Source organism: Capricornis sumatraensis, chromosome 18 (genome assembly GCF_032405125.1).
Source record: "Capricornis sumatraensis isolate serow.1 chromosome 18, serow.2, whole genome shotgun sequence".
NCBI classification, from domain to species: domain Eukaryota; kingdom Metazoa; phylum Chordata; class Mammalia; order Artiodactyla; family Bovidae; genus Capricornis; species Capricornis sumatraensis.
The window spans coordinates 69,126,751-69,148,444 of record NC_091086.1 but is presented as its reverse complement, the minus strand read 5'-3'; the positions used below and the strand labels follow the sequence as shown (position 1 = coordinate 69,148,444).

The following is a 21,694-nucleotide window of genomic DNA, read 5'->3' as shown; positions in this document are numbered from 1 at the left end:
TGCTGGAGGCTCGGTGGGGATCGTCGAAAGAAATTGTAAGCATGGGTAGATTTTATAATCTCATGCTGCCTTTTAGAATGTGAAGAATTGAACCAGTTTTTCTGAAAGCACTTATAGTTAAATGACTTATTTTTTCTGAGTAATGTTTCATTGTCTCTATAGAATATATTTTTTGAAAGTTTACTTAAAATTTCTTAGTACCTTAGCAGGTGCTACGTATTCCATAGCCCAGGTCTTCAACATCTCAAGGCACAGTCTGTCAGTTAACTATTACTACAAAACATGCTGTCTCCAAAACTTAGTGACTTAAAACAACGAGCATTTTAATTCACTCGTAATTCCAGGGGTTAACAGTTTGGATTGGGCTCAGCGGATAGGTTTACCTGTTGGACTTGCCTCAGTTATGCCTGCGTGTCATTGGGGTGGGATGGTCTAAGATGAGGTACTTTGGTTCTTCCATATGACCTCTCTTCCAGAAGGCTAGTGGGGCTTCTTTACATGGTGGTCTCAGGGCAGCCTTCTAAAAGGGTGAGGATGGAAGCTTGAAAGCTCTCTTCTAGGCTTTGGAACTCAGGAATTCTCACTTATGGTGCAGATGGTTCCCAAACTCTTAGCCCAGAGTTAAGGTTTGAGGGGAAAGCAGAGGATTCTACCAGGAGTTTGTCACTGTTTAAAGTCTGCGGTGACTGGTTGCTGTTCTTACTACTGGTGACAAGGCAGGAGGCAAGAGGGGTTCCCACCTATCAAAATTTTAATGTTCTGGAGGGTTCCTTAGCAGGGGGTTGATTATCATTCCCCTTTCTACTAAGATATATTCCAGATAGTATCTGAGGACCACATTATTTCAGTTTGGAGCTTAAAGGCTGAGGTCTCCCAAATTGACCCTTCCTTAAGTCTCCATGAAGGGAAAAATGTCATTTTATTATGATAGTGAATTTTCCAAAGGCTCCCCGAATTCTTGAGTTAGCTTTGAATTATTTTAAAATCAGACATAGACCAGGGAAGGATATGCTCCTTCAGGAAGGAAAAGAACAAAGAAGTGTTCAGTAGAGTAATACTCTGTGTATTGACATGTGGATTGTACATGACCTGTTAGAATTTGTTGAGGAGCTAATATACTTTTAGTGTATTTGCTGTTAGCATTGAAATTCAGTCTGCCTTCTGAATGAGGCCTTGGTAGCGCTTCCCACAGGCTTCTTGCCTTGCGCGTTGTGAGCTGTGTGTCTGTCAACCTTCCTGTAGTGTCTTTGGACCTTACTAGAGCTCTTTTTGATTTGCTGATTCTGTTCATTTTCATAGGTTTAAGTATGAGCCAACCAAGTTGGTTAAACTTGTGTGTAAAATAAGGATAAGGAGATTCTTAGTAAGTGTTGGGCAGAGTTACTTATCTTTAGTAAATTCATGCATTTAATACCTGACCTTTGTCAAGTATTTGGCTACTCTTATTTTTTGCTTGCTGCCTTCCTTTTTCTCAGTCATCCTCAAAGAGAGGCTGGATAGCTGGTTTATGTAGTTCTGATGTTATTCCTTACCTTCTATAATATAAACACATACAATACAAATACATAAATACATATATTTGACCCTCTTACAGGTAAAGTGCCACTATCCTCAGAAATAACTTTTTGAGAGACTGACTTTTACCAAGAAGTTACCACTTTTCTGGTTGTTCTTTCTAGATTTTTGTATAAAGTGAATGTTACCTTTGGTTTCTTAACTTGAAGTGTTCTTTGGAGTAGTTCTGTATACCTCTTTCTTTTTTTTAAACAGGGACAACTTGTTGGCGGATTGTTTGCAGGGTTGTTTTGTGGTGACGTGCACACTGTGCGCGTTTATCAGCCTGGTGTGGCTACGAGAGCAGATTGTGCACGGGGGAGCCCCAATATGGCTGGAGCATGCCGCTCCGCCCTTCAATGCTGCTGGGCATCACCAAAATGAGGTAAACCCCTCTGTCCCCAAATTCATTTGATCTGGGTGGGACATGAGAATTATTGTCCCCCTCCAGGATCCAAACCCTTTACTCCTGTGTCCCTCATTGCGAAGCAGGACAATGACAAGGTTTGGGAGAAGTTTAAGGGAGAGGTGAAAAATCAGAACCACGTGGCTGTGACTTTGCCTGTTAGTTTCCTAGTGAGACTGGGGGCAGTATTAGGTTGTGTACTGAGTGCGCCTTCATTCCCTTCGCCTGGGCTAACAGCTGCCTGGAACTTAATATCCAAATCTCCTTCATGTCCTTTTGATGTGTTCCTTAACATTAAGGAGGCCCCTTGCCCTCGTTGTTCATTAGTTCCTTTATGTGTAGAACAACTCACCTTTGTCTTAAACATTACCAAAAGTAGAAAAAAAGGAATATTGTTGATAACAGTCTTGTACAGTTTTACTTTTTCTTAATGAGAGATGGCATGCAAGATGAAGAGCGTTTGCTTGAGGCATTAAGAAGAGGACAGTATGATAAATGATTTTTAGTATCTTGTTTACTGAGAAACTACAAGGCTAAAGATGTCAAAGAAAAAAAACTGACACAAAAACAGTTGGCACCTTGTAAAATTTTTATTATGAAAAAATTGACTATAAAATTAACTCTATAAATAGTTAACAACAGTTTTTCATTTAAGTACCTTCGCTTTTTCTAGTGTTAGGATTGATTTCATCGAATTCCACCATACCCTTTTCTCTACAGATTTAAGGGTACAGCTTCTTTGAAAACTACACATATGAGAAAATGGGACTATAAAGCAAGATGCTTTTCTTAACCTAGTGTTAATACTTCATCATTGTATCTCATATTTGAAGCATGACCACAGTTCTCTTAAGAGTCTTTGTTACCTTTATAGGAGTTCAGTGTTTTAATTAACTGCAACTGGGTCTTTGCATTTGGTGGGTTGCAGAATTCAGGAAGAGGCGGAGAAATGAGTGTGTGGGAACTGATGACGTTCCTGTGGACAGGCTTAACCTGCAGTGCAGACTTCTGAGAAATCTTGAAGTTCTGAGAAATCTTTCCTCAGGTGTTAAACTGATGACTGAGAATAAAGTTATATATCAGTATGTGTGTAAACAAGCAAGTAGAGAGCATAAATACATTTTCATCCCTGAAGTGATCTGTAAAAACAAGAGATTGCCTTATAAAGAAGGATTCTGAAATGATGTATTCAAAATAGCCAGATTTGTTCATGTATTTTCTGTAATGCTTCGTGAAATGTTAATCTCTAAATTATACTGAATGAACGTGTATACTGTTAAGTGAGTTTGTGTTCTTATATTACCAAGTTGGTCCAAATTCAGATACATTTAGAAGAGATGCCCTTGAGAGCTGATTTTTTGGGATTTTTGTAGAGTGTTTGTCTGTTTGCTAGTTTTTTTTTTTTAGAAAGGAAGGTACAATTTGGAAATACTGCAAAACGGAAACAAGTTAGCCAAATTTCTGGTCTGTTCTGTCATTTTAGGCTCCAGCTGGAGGAAATGGTGCTGAAAATGTTGCCCCCGAGCAGCCTGCTAACCCCCCAGCAGAGAATGCGGTGGTGGGGGAAAACCCTGATGCCCAGGACGAGCAGGCGGAGGAGGAGGAGGAGGAGAACGAGGAGGAAGACGACGCAGGAGGGGAGGATGCAGCCGACGCCAACAACGGGGCGCAGGGTAATGGCTGTGGCCTGTCCCCACCCTTTCTCCGTTCCCAGCTCCCCGGGGGAGGGCCGCAGTCTTCAAAACTTCATGGGTTTGAAGTTCTGTTTGTAATCTGATTTTACTTTATTTTAGCAGACTTGCATTTATGGGCATTCATAAGCATGACATTCTTTTTAGCTATGAAGCAGGGCATGTTTTGTGTTTTAAAATTCTTCACACAGGACTTTTTAAAGGATGGATAGGAAGAAGTTATTTGTAAGTTGGAGTAGATACTGTATTTTTTTAAAAAGGAATTTACTACCATTTTATCTGATCGCTTTGCCTTCTTTACTGAGTCAGTACAACTTCTATTACTAAAGAAGAATTCCGAAGTGTTTTCTGCAGACCAGACATCACCCAGAGAAACTCATTTCTCATTTTCTGGCAGTATGTAAAAACTCTAGAATGTAAAAGAATGTCTGAGACCAGCCCACCAGTCAGCTATCAGCAGTTCACCATGTTCTTTTCTCTCTCCGGCCCCAGAGGTTTCCTGTCAAGTGCTGCACTGTCTCTGGGTCCACTTATCATTGCTGAGTGTTCCCTCTGCCCCAGGCACGCAGACACCAGGTCCTTGCCTTCCTGGAATTTCTGGTCTAGTGATGAAGTAGAAATATCCAAGTGAGCGAGTCTGTTATTACACTGTGTGATAAGAGTGCAGCTTGCTCTGAGGGTGCTCCTGAGAAGAGACCTGTTTGAAATAATTCACTGGGTAGCTAAGAGTAAGTGATCCCTGAGCTGTGGCTTGAAGGATGAGAGGAAGCCAGTTGTATAGCGGGAGCAGGGGCCTTTGAACGGAGAGGGGGGTGTGTGTTCCGAGGCTCTGAGAGTGCAGCTGCAGTGCCCCAGTGACACCTGGTTTCCGTCTGTTGTCTCATGCAGTGGGTCCTGCCTGGACCCTCCTCCCTTCCTGTTCCACACAGTGTTTATACTGATCTCTTGCCCTTAAAATCTGTCAGTGATTTCCCCATTACACTAAAGAACAAAATAAAATCCAGGCTTCACTTTCCTTTTGTAATAATATGATCTGATCCCCATCTGTCTTTCGTAAACATCCTCTACCACCTTATTCCTCACCCAGAGAGTTCTAGTCGCCTGGGTTCTTCACTTTTCTCAAATCCACCAGGTTCATTCTTGATTCAGAGCTGTTGAGTTCCTCTATTTCACATAATCTTATTTATGTCCTTTCTAGCACTTATGTCACAGTCTGGAATCATCTAATTTATTTTGTATGTTCTGTTTGTTTGTTTTTTAAAAATTGCCTAACTAGCAAATATTCAGTGTGGAAAAATTTTCATTTTAGTTTAGCCTATTTTAACTGTTGTGTTTAACAACAGTTATAAAACACTGTTAAACACAACTTAAAATGTCTTACTATTTATTAAACTCACATTCCAGAAGTAATGTTTAAATTATATTTCCAGATGACATGAACTGGAATGCTTTAGAATGGGACCGAGCTGCAGAAGAGCTTACGTGGGAACGAGTAAGACTTCTATCTATTAAGTGTCCTGGTGTTTTAATTCTAATGTATGTCTTAAAGTTGGCCGTATTTAGATGGGTCACTGATTTTGCAGTTATATTTGATGACAATAATTGCCAGAACTTCAGTTTCTAGAGGAAATTAAGTGATACATTGTTTGTGATGAAAATATTACAAATACTGTGATAAAGATCCATTAATTCCTTTTCTATGTTTTGGTACAAACCTTGTTTCACTTATGAAATTTGTAACTTGAAATTGTGCACTTTTGAAACTGAAGTAACAATTTAAATATAAGTATTAACTCTGATATTTCAGTTAACAAAACAGTACAGTGTATCATGAAATCTTGACTGGCTCCATATCTAATGTAAGAATAAAAATCCAAGATGGAATTTTTTTAACTTTATATAATTTGGATTAAAAGGATATCCAAAATATAAAACTCCTATGATAAGTTTTTCAGTCTCTGAGAATGATAGGCTCTTTTGGAAAGTAGTGGGTAAATATTATGTTTAAAGATATTGAAAGGAAAATAAGCTTTTTTCATAAATAAAATTTATTTTTAATAAAGTTTATTTTCATAAATAGATTAAAATCCTTTTGAATCTTGCTTTAATGCTTATTATTTATTTTAGATGCTAGGACTTGATGGATCACTAGTTTTTCTAGTAAGTAAAGCTAATCTTTTTTAATAATAGAATTGTAACTTTGTTTGTCTTAGTGATTCAGTGATCTCAAATATATAATATATGGTTGCTTTTTATGCTAAGGTCAAAATGCCCTTTGATTTTTGATTACTTGGTGTATTGAAGAAAGTCTTTTTTGTGTATTGAAAATATTGGCAAAGCATAAACATAATGCTATCTAAAAATGAAATTATTAAAAATATTTGAATTTTAGAAAAGAAAATGAAATACGAAGTTGATGGTAATTCAGAAAACTTGGTGTTCTTTTAAAGTCTCAGCTTGCTGTGTTTTAATGCCTGAACTGGTGAAAACAGCGGCTTTGAGATGTTCACAGAGAGAGCCCTGTTTGCTGAGCCTCACCTATGTTTACCTTAACAATAAAGAGTACCACTCTAATGTAAAGAGCAGTTCTTCGAAGAACTTGTTCTTTAAGGTGAAATGATGCTTTTTCCAGGTTCTGTGATATAAAGTCACAGAACTTGCCCTTTGGGATTTTTAAATAGCTTTGGTCATCAAGATGATTTTGGCTGCAGGTAGCCAAACTCTAACTGACTAAAACTGCTAACATAAGAGCAAGTCCAGAGGAAGGATGGGCTTCAGGTGTGCTTGATCCAGGGGCCCAGCGATGTCACGGACCCACATAATTTCCCTCTGCTGTTCACAGAGGCCCTCCTAAAACTGCCTCTGGATGGAGCTAGAATAGGAATTGAGGCTCATAGCTTGAGGATTTGAGGAATATATCTGATGATAATTCTCAGATTAGTAAAAAGTGATATTAGTGAGCTCCTATTCAGGGTTAGATCTGGAGAAGGCAGTGGCACCCCACTCCAGTACTCTCGCCTGGAAAATCCCATGGACGGAGGAGCCTGGTAGGCTGCAGTCCATGGGGTCTCGAAATGACTGAGCTAATTCACTTTCACTTTTCACTTCCATGCATTGGAGAAGGAAATGGCAACCCACTCCAGTGTTCTTGCCTGGAGAATCCCAGGGACGGCGGAGCCTGGTGGGCTGCTGTCTGCGGGGTTGCACAGAGTAGGACACGACTGAAGTGACTTAGCAGCTTAGATTCAAGGTTAGATCACAGTCAGGTTCAGTTCAGTTCAGTTGCTCAGTCATGTCAGACTCTTTGTGACCCCATGAACTGCAGCACACCAGGACTCCCTGTCCATCACCGACTCCCGGAGCCTACCCAAACTAATGTCCATTGAGTCGGTGATGCCATACAACCATCTCATCCTCTGTCATCCCCTTTTCCTCCTGCCCTCAATCTTTCCCAGCATCAGAGTCTTTTCAAATGAGTCAGCTCTTTGCATCAGGTGGCCAAAGTATTGGAGTTTCAGCTTCAACATCAGTCCTTCCAATGAACACCCAGGACTGATCTCCTTTAGGATGGACTGGTTGGATCGCCTTGCAGTCCAAGGGACTCTCAAGAGTCTTCTCCAATACCACAATTCAAAAGCATCAATTCTTCGCCGTTCAGCTTTCTTTATAGTCCAGCTCTCACGTCCATACGTGACTACTGGAAAAACCATAGCTTTGACTAGACAGGCCTTTGTTGGCAAAGTAATGTCTCTGCTTTTGAGTATGCTGTCTAGGTTGATCATAACTTTCCTTCCAAGGAGTAAGCGTCCTTTAGTTTCATGGCTGCAATCACCATCTGTAGTGATTTTGGAGCCCCCCCAAAATAAAGTCAGCCACTTTCCACTGTTTCCCCATCTATTTGCCATGAAGTGATGGGACTGGATGCCATGATCTTAGTTTTCTGAATGTTGCGTTTTAAACCAACTTTTTCACTCTCCTTTACTTTCATCAAGAGGCTCTTTTAGTTCTTCTTCACTTTCTTCCATAAGGTTGGTGTCATCTGCATATATGAGGTTATTGATATTTCTCGCAGCAATCTTCATTCCAGCTTACGCTTCATCCAGCCCAGCGTTTCTCATGACATACTCTGCATATAAGTTAAATAAGTAGGGTGACAATACACAGCCTTGACATACTCCTTTTCCTTTTTGGAACCAGTCTGTTCCATGTCCAGTTCTAACTGTTGCTTCCTGACCTGTATATAGGTTTCTCAAGAAGTAGGTCAGGTGGTCTGGTATTCCCATCTCTTTCAGAATTTTCCACAGTTTATTGTGATCCACACAATCAAAGGCTTTGGCATAGTCAATAAAGCAGAAATAGATGTTTTTTCTGGAACTTTCTTGCTTTTTCGATGATCCAGCGGATATTGGCAATTTGATCTCTGGTTCCTCTGGCTTTTCTAAAACCAGCTTGAACATCTGGAAGTTCACGGTTCATGTATTGCTGAAGCCTGGCTTGGAGAATTTTGAGCATTTTATTAGTGTGTGAGATGAGTGCAATTGTGCAGTAGTTTGAGCATTCTTTGGCATTGCCTTTCTTTGGGATTGGAATGAAAACGGACCTTTTCCAGTCCTGTGGCCACTGCTGAGTTTCCCAAATTTGCTGGCATATTGAGTGCAACACTTCCACAGCATCGTCTTTTACGATTTGAAATAGCTCAACTAGGATTCCATCACCTCCACTAGCTTTGTTCGTAGTGATGCTTCCTAAAGCCCGCTTGACTTCACATTCCAGGATGTCTGGCTCTAGGTGAGTGATCACACCATCGTGATTATCTTGGTTGTAAAGATCTTTTTTGTACAGTTCTTCTGTGTATTTTTGCCACCTTTTCTTAATATTTTGTGCTTCTGTCAGATCTGTACCACTTGTGTCCTTTATTGAGCCCATCTTTGCATGAAATGTTCCCTTGGTATCTCTAATTTTCTTGAAGAGATCTCTAGTCTTTCCCATTCTGTTGTTTTCCTCTGTTTCTTTGCATTGATCACTGAGGAAGGCTTTCTTATCTCTCCTTGCTATTCTTTGGAACTCTGCATTTAGATGGGTATATCTTTGCTTTTCTCCTTTGCTTTTCGCTTCTCTTCTTTTCACAGCCATTTTGCTTTTTTGCATTTTTTTTCCATGGGGATGGTCTTGATCCCTGTCTCCTGTACAGTGTCATGAACATCTGTCCATAGTTCACCAGGCACTCTGTCTATCAGATCTAGTCCCTTAAATCTATTTTTCACTTCCACAGTATAATCATAAGGGATTATGATTCTATACAGTCAGTATAGAAGGTTGCTGTTGTTTAGTTGCTCAGTCGTGTTTGACTCTTTTGTGACCCCACGTGCTGTAGCTCGCCAGGCTCCTCTGTCCATGTGATTTTCCAGGCAAGAATACTAGAGTGGGTTGCCATTTCCTTTTCCAGGGAATCTTCCAGACCCAGAAATCGAACCCATGTCTCCTGCATTGGCAAGTGGATTCTTTTTCACTGAGCCACCTTTTGTCCTTTTACCACTTTCAGTTTCTCACAGATGAGAGACCTTAAAGAGAGACACTGGACACTGAAAGAAGTGCTGTGCAGTTTACATTAATATGTTATTCAGAAATAATGTGGTTTTCAAATTTTTCTTTATTTGGATATCTTAGTGTGATACAAGTGAAATCTGGTGTTTATGAGAATCTATACAGTTCATGGTATATTATTAATTTCTGAAGAGGAACTGATTTTGAATTAATTTGATTTTTTAAATATGTGACATTAAGAACTTCGAGTTCTTTAGGTTTCGTTTTAGGAGCTATCTGGGGATTTCCAGGTGGTGCTAGGGGTAAAGAACCCACCTGATAATGCATGATACGTAAGAGTTGCATGTTCGAACCCCAGGTCGGGAAGATCCCCTGGAGGAGGGCATGGCCAGCCACTCCAGTTTTCTTGCCTGGAAAATCCATGGACAGAGGAGCCTGGCAGGCTACAGTCCATAGGGTCGCAAAGAGTTGGACAGAACTGAGCAACTTAGCACATACATATGAGCTATCTAATGAAAAGTGAAAAGTTACATATAATTTCTGAATGAAATCTCAAGATTGTAGTAAAAATATCAATCTTCCTAAGTGAATTAAATGTAAATCCAATAGGAGATTAATATGTTTTATTAATCCTTTTTTTCTTTAGGAACATGTCTTTTGGGTGGTGTCTTTAAACACACTGTTCATTCTTGTTTTTGGTAAGTGGTGTTTTGCTTTTATTTATGGTATTATGATAGGAGTTTAGTTTTTTCGGACATTGCTACAGGTTTTGTTTGGTTTTAACCTGATATGAAATATAAGAATGGAATATATGAATGGAACTTATATGGAATATATGAAAGGAGTTTTAGACAGTCATCTGGCATAGGAAGGCCCTAGGTATACAGGTATTTTCTTTCCTAAGCAGCACTGACTGCTGTTACTGCCAGCTCTACTGTTGGGCATTTCTGTCTCTTTTTGTAGCAGCTGGTTTTAGACTGACTTGAGAATATACAGTGTCCCACTTTTGAAATTAATTTTGTGCTGATTATCTCTGTGTTCTTTCCTGTGGCAGAAGGTCTTGTTTTTAATCTGTTAAAGTCCTGACCAAGACCTTTCCAGAGACCTTGGCTTGGGAGCTGTCGCAGAGAGAGATACGGGTTTGAGGAAAGACAGTGAACTTAGCCCGAGTGTCACTCCCCTCAGAACCAGATTCCAGTAATGCCGTGACTTCCAAACACTTCACAGCTGTACCTGTGAGGTTTCTGTGACAGCACTGAGAGTTCCTCCAGTTGGGAGACATGAAAGAAAGGAAGGCAGAATTGAGATGCAGCCCACAAGTTTTTCTGCTTTGGGGGAAGATAGGGAAACTGAGTCAAGTAACTAAGGTTCCTCCAGCAGTTCTTCAAGGTGGAGTCTGATAGACTTGGGTCATTGGTTAGACCGTGTTTCGGGTGTCCCAGAGAGACTGCAGGCTGCAGACTGACCTTAGAGTCCTCTTAGTGCCTCACTGTCTGCCCCTTTCTAATTACTTCTTGATGCCATCTGCTACCTTGCTCCTTTGACTCTGTATTTCCTCTAAACTGAAAGTTAGATCTAAGACCTGATTTGATTCAGGGTCAATACTTGCAGGACAAAACCTTCACTGGTCATGCATTGCCTGATAATACGACAAATCAGGAGGTACCTGATGTCCGGTTCTCCACCTGTCTGTGGTTCAGGTCATGGTATCTTGAAGCCATTATCGTTAGGTTTCATGTTTCCCTTTAACCACCAGAAAGTAATCTGTGGGAGGTGTTATTTTATTATCATGCAAATATCTAGTGTTCCATCAACTTTTTACCTAATAATTTTATTAGCCATTGATATTTGCCTGGATTAATTTATGTTTATTAGGCATTGCAAAATGATAATTTTCAAATTCCGTCATTTTAAAACATTCATTGGCTGGTTTTTCTATAAAGAAAAGCTTGTTCTTATCAGTTGGAACCGTTTAGTTAATCTGAAGCAGCAGGTCAGATGTGCAGTTCTTTTCCTTTAATTATTAGCACAGACCGCTTTCCTTGCTGATAAAAGTGTTTTGTGTTATGTTGCTTTTTTTCCTCTTGTGGTTTTTGGCATTCCCTTTTTTGAAGATTATGAACTCATGGGTTTGTATATATTCAGTGTTTTCTTTAGTTTTGGGGTTCTTTTTGACACTCATAGCTTCTTCTCTTTGGCCTGTGAGACCCTTTTCACAATGGTTCTTGTGTCCTTTCACTGTGAGCTTATTAGAGCTTGATAACTTTTTTGTTTTCTTGTTCTAGAGAGTACCACAGGCAATACATTTTTGGTTCTGGGGTCTTTCATTTCTCTAAGAAGCCTTTGTTCCTTTTAGTGGGGTTGGTACTAGGAGTGTTCATTGTTTTGATTTTGAAGTTTTCATTGAGTTTTTCCCCCCTTTTAGCATTTTGCCCTTACCACATCGGTCACTTTTCTCTTGTTGGTTTGGGATTTGAAGAACACGTGAGTATGATACTTTCACAAACTTAATTTCAGTAATTAAACCCTAAATTTGATGTATGTTGAGTAAGTAATAATATTGTAAAGAGTTACTTCATTCCTCTGTCTTCCTTACATGAAGGAGTAGTTTATCCAGCACCACCTCGTTCATGTCTTAAGCGAAAAGCGACTCAAGACATAGAAGTGTTGGGAGGTGTGGAAGGTGTTCTCTGAACCTCGTGAGGCACAGTCTTCCTCCCTATGGGGCAGGCGGGAGACACGCTCTGGGGAAGCTTTCTTACAGACTGACCTTTTCACCTGACCACTGGCTTGCGAGCTCCGTTCTCTCCCTTTTCCCTAGTTGCCCCATAGTGAATTTAGAAAGGTAACGAGATGTTAATCAGTTTTTTTTAATGTTGATCTGTGTCAGAATGATGAGCTGTGGTATCTTCTAAATAGTTTGCTCTTATTTTGACATTTATGGTTATTTTCCAGAGGTAGATAAATATTGGGATGGACAACTACTATTTTTGGCAGGGGCGGGGGTGGTCCCCAGAAAGAGTTAGTCCTTTAAGGACAGCTAGCATAGTTGGAACATTCTGGTCCATTTGTGTGTGTGAATCCTGAGAAATCAACATTCTGAAGTTTCCGAAATGGCAAAGAGACATGTTCTGGTATTTAATGCACCTCTCCAGATTCTCACTAGATGAATGTGAGAACTTGAAAAGTCAGATAAATGCTTTGATACATTTTAATAGCACTTGCTGTGTGAAATTCAGGAACCAAAAGGTGAGCAGTGTTTGTCACGATCCAAGCTCTTGCTCTTTGTAAGTTGAGAATGAAACATTTACAGAGCAAAGAAAACTGGAACCGTGGCGGTAGGAGAGAAAGTGGCTTGGTTGCACGTGGCCAGTGAATAGCCCAGGCCGTGTGCTGCTCCTTTAGCACTCAGCCTTTAGCGGGTCCACTTCAGCGTAGACTAGAGTGCAGACTGTTACAGCTTCTTTCTTATTTTTGTAAAATTTAATTCACTGTACTCTGATTTTGTCTGCTTGAGCAAAGTGTTACTCTTTAATTTTTCCTCATCTTTTTGTAGTAAATTTCAGTCAGTGGGAGAATCCGGTTTGCAGAATTGTCATCCAGAGGGGATTTTATGGACAGTTATAGAGAGTTATATAGTCAACTTGGATTGTTTAATAAACATTGTTTAACGGGTATAGGCCATGTAGTAAAATTAATATTTAATTTATTTTCTTTTGTCTAGGTCCAAGCATCTCATTTTGAAGGCCTAATCACAACCATAGTTGGGTATATACTTTTAGCAATAACATTGATAATTTGTCATGTATCCTTTAATGAACCAGGTTGGTGTTCAGTAATGTTATTATTATTAACCCAAGAGTTATTCTTATTGATGAAAACTATTTTTCTCCACTAGTCCTTCTTAGTTGAAGTTGTGGGTATTTGTAGTGAGGATGAGAGCAGAAAAAATCGAGATAAATTAATTCTGTCTGTCAGATAGTACTGAGTGTTGCCTAGTTACCTGTTTCATTGTATCTTTACTATTTTGAAATAAACAAGTTTTTTGTTGTTGTTGGAGTATAGTTGATTTACATGTGTTATACAGCAAAGTGATTCAGTTATACATATATATGCATTATTTTAAAAAATAATTCTTTTCCAGTATGGTTTGTCATAGGATATTAAATGTTTCTCTGTGCTATACAGTAGGACCTTGCTATTTATCTGTATCTTTTCTTAAATGTTCAGTTTTTCCTTGACGACACACTGTAGGGGTTGGCAACTCTTGTTAAATTTCATAGGTCTCGTCGTTTGCTAGGAGTCTGCTATATTGTTGTTAAGGTAATTAATTCCTTTTAATAAATTAAGACTGGAAATGCTTTCTCCCCATTTAGGTGATATTGATGACCTTTATTTTTACTTAAGGTCTCTTTGTTAGTGGTGGTAGAAATTGGAGTTTTCCCTCTCATTTGTGGCTGGTGGCTGGATATCTGTTCCTTGGTGAGTTTATTTTTCATTATCTAATACAATCTAATAATTTAAAAGCTTTTTAAAAAGTCTTTAGAATGGGTTCCTTTTACTGGAAAGCCAATATTTGATGATAATTTATTTTTTTTTTGAGAATGTATCATCGTAGATTCTCAATGTTGTTAATTTTTCCTGAGTACCTGATTTTTGTGAGGTTTGTACACATATTTGATGTTAGACTGTTTTGACTGGAACCTTTCTAATAATTAATGAAGAACTTTCTTACTTAACTCTTCTCACTTTCATAAAGATGCCAAGATGTTATAAATGTAAAAAGAGTAAATCAAAGGAGTTCCCTGGTGGTCTGCTGGTTAGGACTCAGCGCTTTTACTGCTGTGGCCCAGGTTCAGTCCCTGGTTGGGAAACTCCTCAAAGAAAGAAAAAAGGAAAAAAAAAAAAGAAAGAAATCTTATAAGAAGACTACCTTTATAGTAATAAATTCAACCCTAACCATTTGTTTTAACTAAGATGCTCAATCTTCATTAAAATCTTTAATGGCTGTCAGTGATAATCAGTTTCTTCTCAAAAAATAATTAAATATAGAAAAGCTGCCTTTTCTGAGGTAACATTTTCTCTCATAGTATTAAAACCCACCATTAATTTAGATCTGTAACCAAGAGAAGAAGGTATTATGGTAACATAAATGTTTCTTTCACAATAGCAACATTGGTAAAGTTCTTATTCACAAATTGATCCATCAATATTGCCTCTTTTAAATTTTTCAAAATGTCATGTATGTCTTTGAAATAGCATTCAACCGTATTTCTACTATGAAATGCCTTTCAGGGAACTGTAATCCTAGAAACATCAGAACTTTCATGTATGGTGATTGATTCCCTTCCTAGAATGTGAAGATGTTAATTCAGCAGAGGTGAGTGGTACAGATCTCTCTCACCTATTCTGTCTTGATTTAGGAAATGTTTGATGCTACTCTGAAGGATCGGGAGCTGAGTTTTCAGTCGGCCCCAGGCACTACCATGTTTCTGCACTGGCTGGTGGGAATGGTGTATGTGTTCTACTTTGCCTCCTTCATTCTGTTACTGAGAGAGGTAAGCTCCACAGGAAGTGCCAACATTGCACCTTCATGGAAAGGACTTCTGCTTTAACCACATGGCATGCCTTAAAGGCTATGATGATTTCCTAGCTCAGTCTTTTTCTCTTTATTGTAAGAGGGAATAGCTGTAGACTAGTTTGGCTCAATTGCTTTAAACCATTTTTAAGTTATTGGTCTCAAAAACTGGCAGGTTTTATTATTTCTATCAGTTTGAAATATGAGTAGAGTGAGGGGAAAATTTAAATAAAAGCATGTTTTACTTGGTATGTATTTTAACCATCCTCAAATACGTGTTCTTGGACTTCTTTATGTGATGTGAGCCTATTTTGGACTTCATTCAAGGACATGCTAGAAATTCCCAAAGGGTATGGTTTCGCAGGATCAGATGTGTAAAGTGGTCTTGAAGCCATTTATACTCCTTAAGTATAGTATGATAGTGGGGCTTCTTTATGATTCTGGTTCAGTTGCCAGGTGGGAACTTTTACCAATCCTGTTTTCAGAATACGGTCCTTACTGATATGAAGACAGTAAAACAGTGTGAGTGTTTGACTAGGATGCATCTCATGCTTAGTCACCTGGTGCAGAAGGAAGTGTGAGACTTGAGTAATTGTAATAAATGTACTTTCTGCTCTGAATTCTTTCCCCAAACAGTACTGTACGCTGACTCTGTGCCAGCCTCTGTGCTGTATGCTGGGGTAATCGGAAGAAACAAGGACAGAGTGCCTACTCAGTGTTACATTCTGGGAAGGAATACAGCCAGGGAGCAAGTCCGCTTACTCCACGAGAGCAGTGCTGGAGAAGCAGGGCTGAAGGAGCAGGCTGGCGACTAGTCCAGTGTGAATGGAACACTAACGCACAAAGGCTTAAAGCTATTCATGGTTACTCCGCTCTTTTGAGAGATTTGAGGAGCTAGGGATGAGGTGGGGTCCAAAATATTCTCCTGAAACATAAGAGTATAAGTTCAGTAAATTCTGTTTGCAAATAAAGCCTTTATTCTTGTTTTGAAACTAGTGATTAAAACTAAGTATATTTTTCAAATTGTAATTTTATGTGACCTCTAAATTACATTCTTCATTGATAAAATATTTTATACTGAATTTTTTCATTTTATCAATGTGGTAGTTTTTTGTTGATACAGAATCCTAGTATTTTGGAGTTAGATAACTGTAATAATTGCTTTGTTTGAAAAATGGAAAAATAGAATTTGGGCAGATGAGAGACTTTACACAGGGTAGCTCAGTGAGTTTGGGCCACCCAAAACTAACCCTCAGGCTCATCCATTGTCCCATCACCCACAACTTCTAGAGTTGATGCTTTCTCCTGAGCCAGGGAAAAAGATGTAATAGGTAGTCACTTGAAGATACTGAGAAGCTGAAGGGTTTCTTAATTAAGGTAAGTCTTCTTGAAAAGTGTAAGACTGAAATCACATCTTTTGTTAAGGATAATTATAAATTATAACCCAATTTTTCCCAGATTATACAGTATAGTTACAATTTTTATAAAAATACTTACTGTTCATCTTGGAAGTCTAGATTTCTTGACAGATGTACTTAGTAAAATTTTTCCATTGAATGATTAAAAGCATCGGAGAACATCAGGCACAGGATAGTTTTAATTCTGATATAGGAACTTCTTTTCCAAGTAGAGTTACATGAATTTTCTAGGGCCAATTTCTTAAGATGCCAAAATAATTTTAAAAGCTTCTCTGTTAATGTTTTAGCTCATATACAGAGGCAGAAGACATTGATGGATATTTATAGCATTTGAAATAAATTTTCAGGTACTTCGACCTGGTGTTTTATGGTTTCTAAGGAATTTGAATGATCCAGATTTTAATCCAGTACAAGAAATGATTCATTTGCCTATTTATAGGCATCTTCGAAGATTTATTTTGTCAGTGGTAAGTGTAATTTTTTTTAATGATTTTGAAGTAAAATGGGTTACCCTTGAGTTTTTTTGTTTTTTTGGTCAGAAGGACTGGTAGAGTGGATTGAATAATTTAGGTTTATCTACGCCTGTGGAAGTTGGTTATCAAATAGTTATTTTGTTGGTTTCTTTGATAAATGGTAATAAACAAAAATGCCTTCTGGTTTTTTAGAAGTATAATTAATTGCCAAATTATGAGTTTCAGAATTATGTTTAATTTGCATTTAAGCAATAGAGACTTGTTAATAGCTTCTAAATTAAACTCTTGGGATTTCCCAAGTGGGGCTGTGGCAAAGTATCCACCTGCTGATGCAGGAGATGCAAGAAATGTGGGTTCAATCCCTGGGTCAGGAAGATCCCCTGGAGGAGGGTATGACAATTCACTCCAGTATTCTTGACTGGAAAATTCCATAGGCAGAGGAGCCTGGCTGGCTGTGTAGTCCATGGGGTTGCAGGGAGTCGGACACAGCTAAGTGACTGAGCACAGCACATTAAACTCTTAATAGAACCATCTCAAAATTTCTTCCCTGGGTGGAAAAAGAAATTGCCCAGTTAAATCTTAAGTTTTTCCAAGATAAAATTCTAAAAGCAATATTGTGAGCCCTTTGGAAACTTTTGTGCCATTAGTATGGGTTCTCTCCTACTGTCACTGGTGGTTTATTATGCGGCAGACAGTTCTGATCCTTCATTGTGAGCTTCTAGCTCTCTTTTCGTATACCGTGCCGTGGTTATCCTTTGTGGCTCCTGTCTGAGCGCTTGTGTCCTAGAGAGAGAGGAGCAGCTGTCCTAGGAACGCGTCTTCACACAGAGTGACCCATGTGTAGTGTGTTGAGTGGGAACACTCAGTGCCCTGGGCATACGTCGACCTGAACTGGAGTCTGCCGTCTCTCACGGATGGTGACAGTGGTGCCCGGCCTGCCCTTTCTCTTGCTGCAGATTGTCTTCGGCTCCATCGTCCTCCTGATGCTGTGGCTGCCTATACGGATAATCAAGAGTCTGCTGCCTCATTTTCTCCCATACAATGTCATGCTCTATAGGTAAGTTTTTGATATTTGGAAGCTTTACTAATTAAAAGTCTGTTAGAGATTTGATACTCAGAGTACATACATTTAATGAAACATTTCATTTCTCACAGATATTAGCAGTCATCTGATAACTAAAATTTTCCATATGAACATTAGCAGTTATATTTTCCAAAGAAAGAGTTTCGTTTTTCTGCATATGCAGTGTGCCTTTGTTTAGCATTGAAATGTTAGCATTCCTAATGACAGGTACCTAGTAGTGTCATCTTTATATGAAAAGCATTACATCGTAGGTAAGGTAGCCATAGTTAAACATGTAATTACAGATGAAGATGGGATCTAGGGCTTATAAATGGAAAAATATTGTTTTGATTTAAAAGACTAAAGTAACCTGGAAACCTAGTCTCCTACATTCCCTTCTTCAGTGATTTGTATCTTCTCTTCAGTCATCTAAATATGCCAGGCAAATTGAATTTCTTCCTCAGATTTACTTGTAACTGTCTCTAAATCTTGTCAGTTCTAATTCTTTATGATCTCTTATAAAAACCAATGATATACCACTTAATATTTTAGGCCTTTTTCTTTTTCTCCGTTTATAATCCATCTGTAACAAATCTCCCTCTTCCTCTATAATATGCATAGTAATATCTGGGTAGTGTAGAATGACATACAAGGCTTGGCATGATTTCACACTGCCTTTTGAGCATCTTGTCCAGCATCATCTGACTGGAATTCTACTCCACAGCCCCACGCAGCCTCCATTGAGTCTCCCCATAAAGGCCTAGCTGTTCCTGGTCTTTCCCTCTGTTTGTAGTGACCTTCTGCAAGCTTTTGCTGTCTCTCCTCAGAATCCAAACTGAGGTTTTATTCTCTTGAGTTTTTTGCTATCTAGAGTAAGTCACCTCCCCGTCCTTGTGTGTTCAATTGTAGCGAGGACCAGGAAGCACAGTTGGTCCTATGCATTGTTGGAATAGTCCCATCTTGGCAGTCGGTTACACCTAGAAGTTCAGTGGAGCTGTTGTAGCAGTGTGTAGTGCATTCTTCCATTCAGCAAGATTGAGGGCCCATCATATACTAGGTGCTTCTCTGTGTGCAAGGGATGTAACAGTGAACAAATCAGAATCAAGAACAATTTGTGTCCTTCTGGACTTGTCTCTCAGTGGGGGAGATAGCCAATAAAATAGGTAAAATATGTAATATGCCAGAGAGTCATAAGTGCTGTGGGAAAAAATGAACAAAGAAGTGACTAGTGAGGCCCTGAAGTGACAGTTGAGGAGGCCCTGAGGAGGTGATGAGGGAGTGAGCTGCGTGAATCTCTGAAGGCGAAGGGCCCTTTGCAGCTGGGCAGGCATGTGCAGTGGCACTGAGTTTGGGTTGAGGAGCAGCTGGAGGCCAGTTTGGCTGCACTGAAAGAAGGAGAAAAGTAGTTGGCTGGGAGTCGGAGAGGTCGTGGGAAGCTGGGTCCTCCAGAGCCTTGTAAGCCACGATAAGCACTTTGGCTTTGAGTGGTTTGAGGGGTGGGGGTTTTGGGGAGGTTGAGCAGAGAGAGCAGTGATCTGACGTAGGTTTCCCAGGGTTCAGTCTGGGTACTGTGACTAGACGAGCCAGGGTTGGGATGGCCAGGGCAGAAGCAGGAAGCCAGCCCAGGAGGGTAGTGCCACATCCTGGTGAGAGGCGAGGGTAGCTGAGATGGAGGAAGTGGCCGTGGCGTCAGGAGAGGTGGTTTGATTTAGGGTGCAATTAGGGTACAGTCCATAGGATTCTCTGTATGTTTGAATGAAGGGTGAAGAAAGGCAGCGAAGGATCTAAGTTTCTGTCCTGAGCACCTGAAGGATGGAGTTGGCATTTACTAAGAAGAGGGAGATTGTGGAAGAGCAGGGTTTAAGGAGGAGTGGGAATTTGATACTGAGCACGATCAATTTAAGATGTCTTGGGTGTTCTGTGAAACGTTGGGTTGGCTCTTTGGGTATGTAAGTTAAGGATTAGGGCAGATGTCTGATAGTACATAGAAGTTTACAGAAGGTTGCTGTCTTAAGCCACAGGAGGTTGCGTGCATCCAGAGAGCACATGCAGATGAGAATAGAGAGAGCAGGGGCGTTTCATTGTGTCCAGGTCAGGGAGATGAGGAGGAACCAAAACGCCTTGGCGAGGTGTCCGTGGAGAAAACGTTCTGAGGAGCGCAGAGCGGCTGGTGGTGTACTACACTACTAATATAGCCAGTGAGTTGCGGACCAGGACCCACCCGTCACTCTAACAACACGACAGTCATGTTAGATGACTAACCCTAACCCTAACCCTAACTCTGACAGTCATCAGGAACGGTTTTGGTGATGTTTGAGGGAGATGCCTTGTTGTCTTCAACTGAGAGTGGATGTGAGGTGATAAAGGCAGTAAATTCATGTGACTCTTCAAGTTTTACCATCATTCCATTAAATGTTTAATATGGTACAGGGTGGGGGTGACAATGGAAATTGAATCCACATTGTGAGTTATGGCTTTTTGTAATTATCTTAGTGATGCTCCAGTGAGTGAACTGTCCCTTGAGCTGCTTCTGCTTCAGGTTGTCTTACCAGCGTTACTCGAACAGGGACACACGCGGCAGTGGCTGAAGGGACTGGTGCGAGCCTGGACTGTCACTGCTGGATACTTGCTGTAAGTACGGCAGGTGCCTCATAGGTGTGTCATTTGTGATCGTTTAGTAACCTTTCTGAAAAAGCATGCCCCACTCAGGAAGAGTTAGTTTTAATAAGAGACATTCTGATGATATCTGCAAGTGTATATAATACTTATTAAAGCTTTTCTAATTATCGCTGTCCTTTTATGAGGCTTCCCAGGTGGGTCAGTGTTAAAAATCACATGCCAGTGCCAGAGACACGGGTTTGATCCCTGGATCAGGAAGATCCTTTGGAGAAGGAGATGGCAACCTACTGCTATATTCCTGCCTGGAGAATCCCAGGGACAGAGGAGCCTGGCGGGCTACAGTCCATGGGGTCGCAAAGAATCTGACATGACTTTAGCAGGCATACATGCATGTTTTTACCCTCTTATAGAGGGGTTGCGGCCCAAGTTCTTTCATTAAACTGGGTAAAAGTAAAATGCTTTTTAGTGCATTAAAAACAAACCAAGTTACCATTTTTTTAGAAGTCCTAACCTGATAAATTAGGATTGGAAAGGGTCAGTTTTTATTCCAATCCCAAAGAAAGGCAGTGCGAAAGAATGTTCAAACTACTGCACAATTGCACTCATCTCACACGCTAGCAAAGTAATGTTAAAAATTCTCCAAGCGAGGCTTCAACAGTATATGAACTGAGATACTTTAATGTGAAATATGGGCATAATTTGTTTTTTTGTGCTTCACACTTAACAGTATTTTTTTTTTTATAAATTGAAGGTTTGTCAGATGATGGTTAACATTCTTTAGCAGTAAAGTATTTTTAAATTAAGGCAGGTACCTTGTTTTTTAAAGACAGTGCTGCTGCACCCTTACTGGATTATAGTCAAGTGTAAGCATAGGTTTTATATACACTCAGAAACCACAAGTCTTGACCCCTTTAGTGCAATGTTGGCTTTCTTGTGGTGCGCGGGCTAGACCCACAGTGCCTCCAGGGGATGCCCGTGTGCGTTGGGTTCTGCTTGAACATGTATCCTTCTCTAACGGCTCAGTGCCCTGCCATGCCTCCTCCCTCCCCGTCTCATTTGTGCTGTAACTCATTTGTGGCTTGGAGGTTTTAGTTGAGCTGCATGTCATAGCAGACACAGTAGTCATCTGTAGTGAAAGGAGAAATTGATACTTTTTTCCCTAAAATTCTTCACATAGAGTATCTTGTATGTTGTACACTTTTTTTTTTTCCCCCAAGTTACTGATTTTTCTCAGATGTTGGCTGAAGAAAACAAAATAGATCAAATTTATGGGGTATTCTGTATGTTAATTAACTTTACATTTGGAAGGGTTTCATTTAAAGCAGACAGCAACATTTAGAGCAGATTA

General features: G+C 39.8%; 1 protein-coding gene across 1 annotated transcript in view; it reads left to right on the top strand.

Annotated features, from left to right (window-relative positions):
• MARCHF6 (membrane associated ring-CH-type finger 6) overlaps positions 1–21,694 on the top strand; it is a 74,611-nt gene that overhangs the window by 30,893 nt on the left and 22,024 nt on the right. Inside the window, exons 6-18 of the mRNA XM_068990418.1 lie at positions 1,771–1,939; positions 3,444–3,633; positions 5,082–5,143; positions 5,779–5,811; positions 9,842–9,893; positions 11,621–11,679; positions 12,920–13,000; positions 13,450–13,518; positions 13,603–13,677; positions 14,619–14,753; positions 16,539–16,658; positions 17,621–17,721; positions 20,221–20,358. Coding sequence (XP_068846519.1) covers positions 1,771–1,939; positions 3,444–3,633; positions 5,082–5,143; positions 5,779–5,811; positions 9,842–9,893; positions 11,621–11,679; positions 12,920–13,000; positions 13,450–13,518; positions 13,603–13,677; positions 14,619–14,753; positions 16,539–16,658; positions 17,621–17,721; positions 20,221–20,358 — 1,284 coding nt within the window. The remainder of the gene's footprint in view (positions 1–1,770; positions 1,940–3,443; positions 3,634–5,081; positions 5,144–5,778; positions 5,812–9,841; positions 9,894–11,620; positions 11,680–12,919; positions 13,001–13,449; positions 13,519–13,602; positions 13,678–14,618; positions 14,754–16,538; positions 16,659–17,620; positions 17,722–20,220; positions 20,359–21,694) is intronic.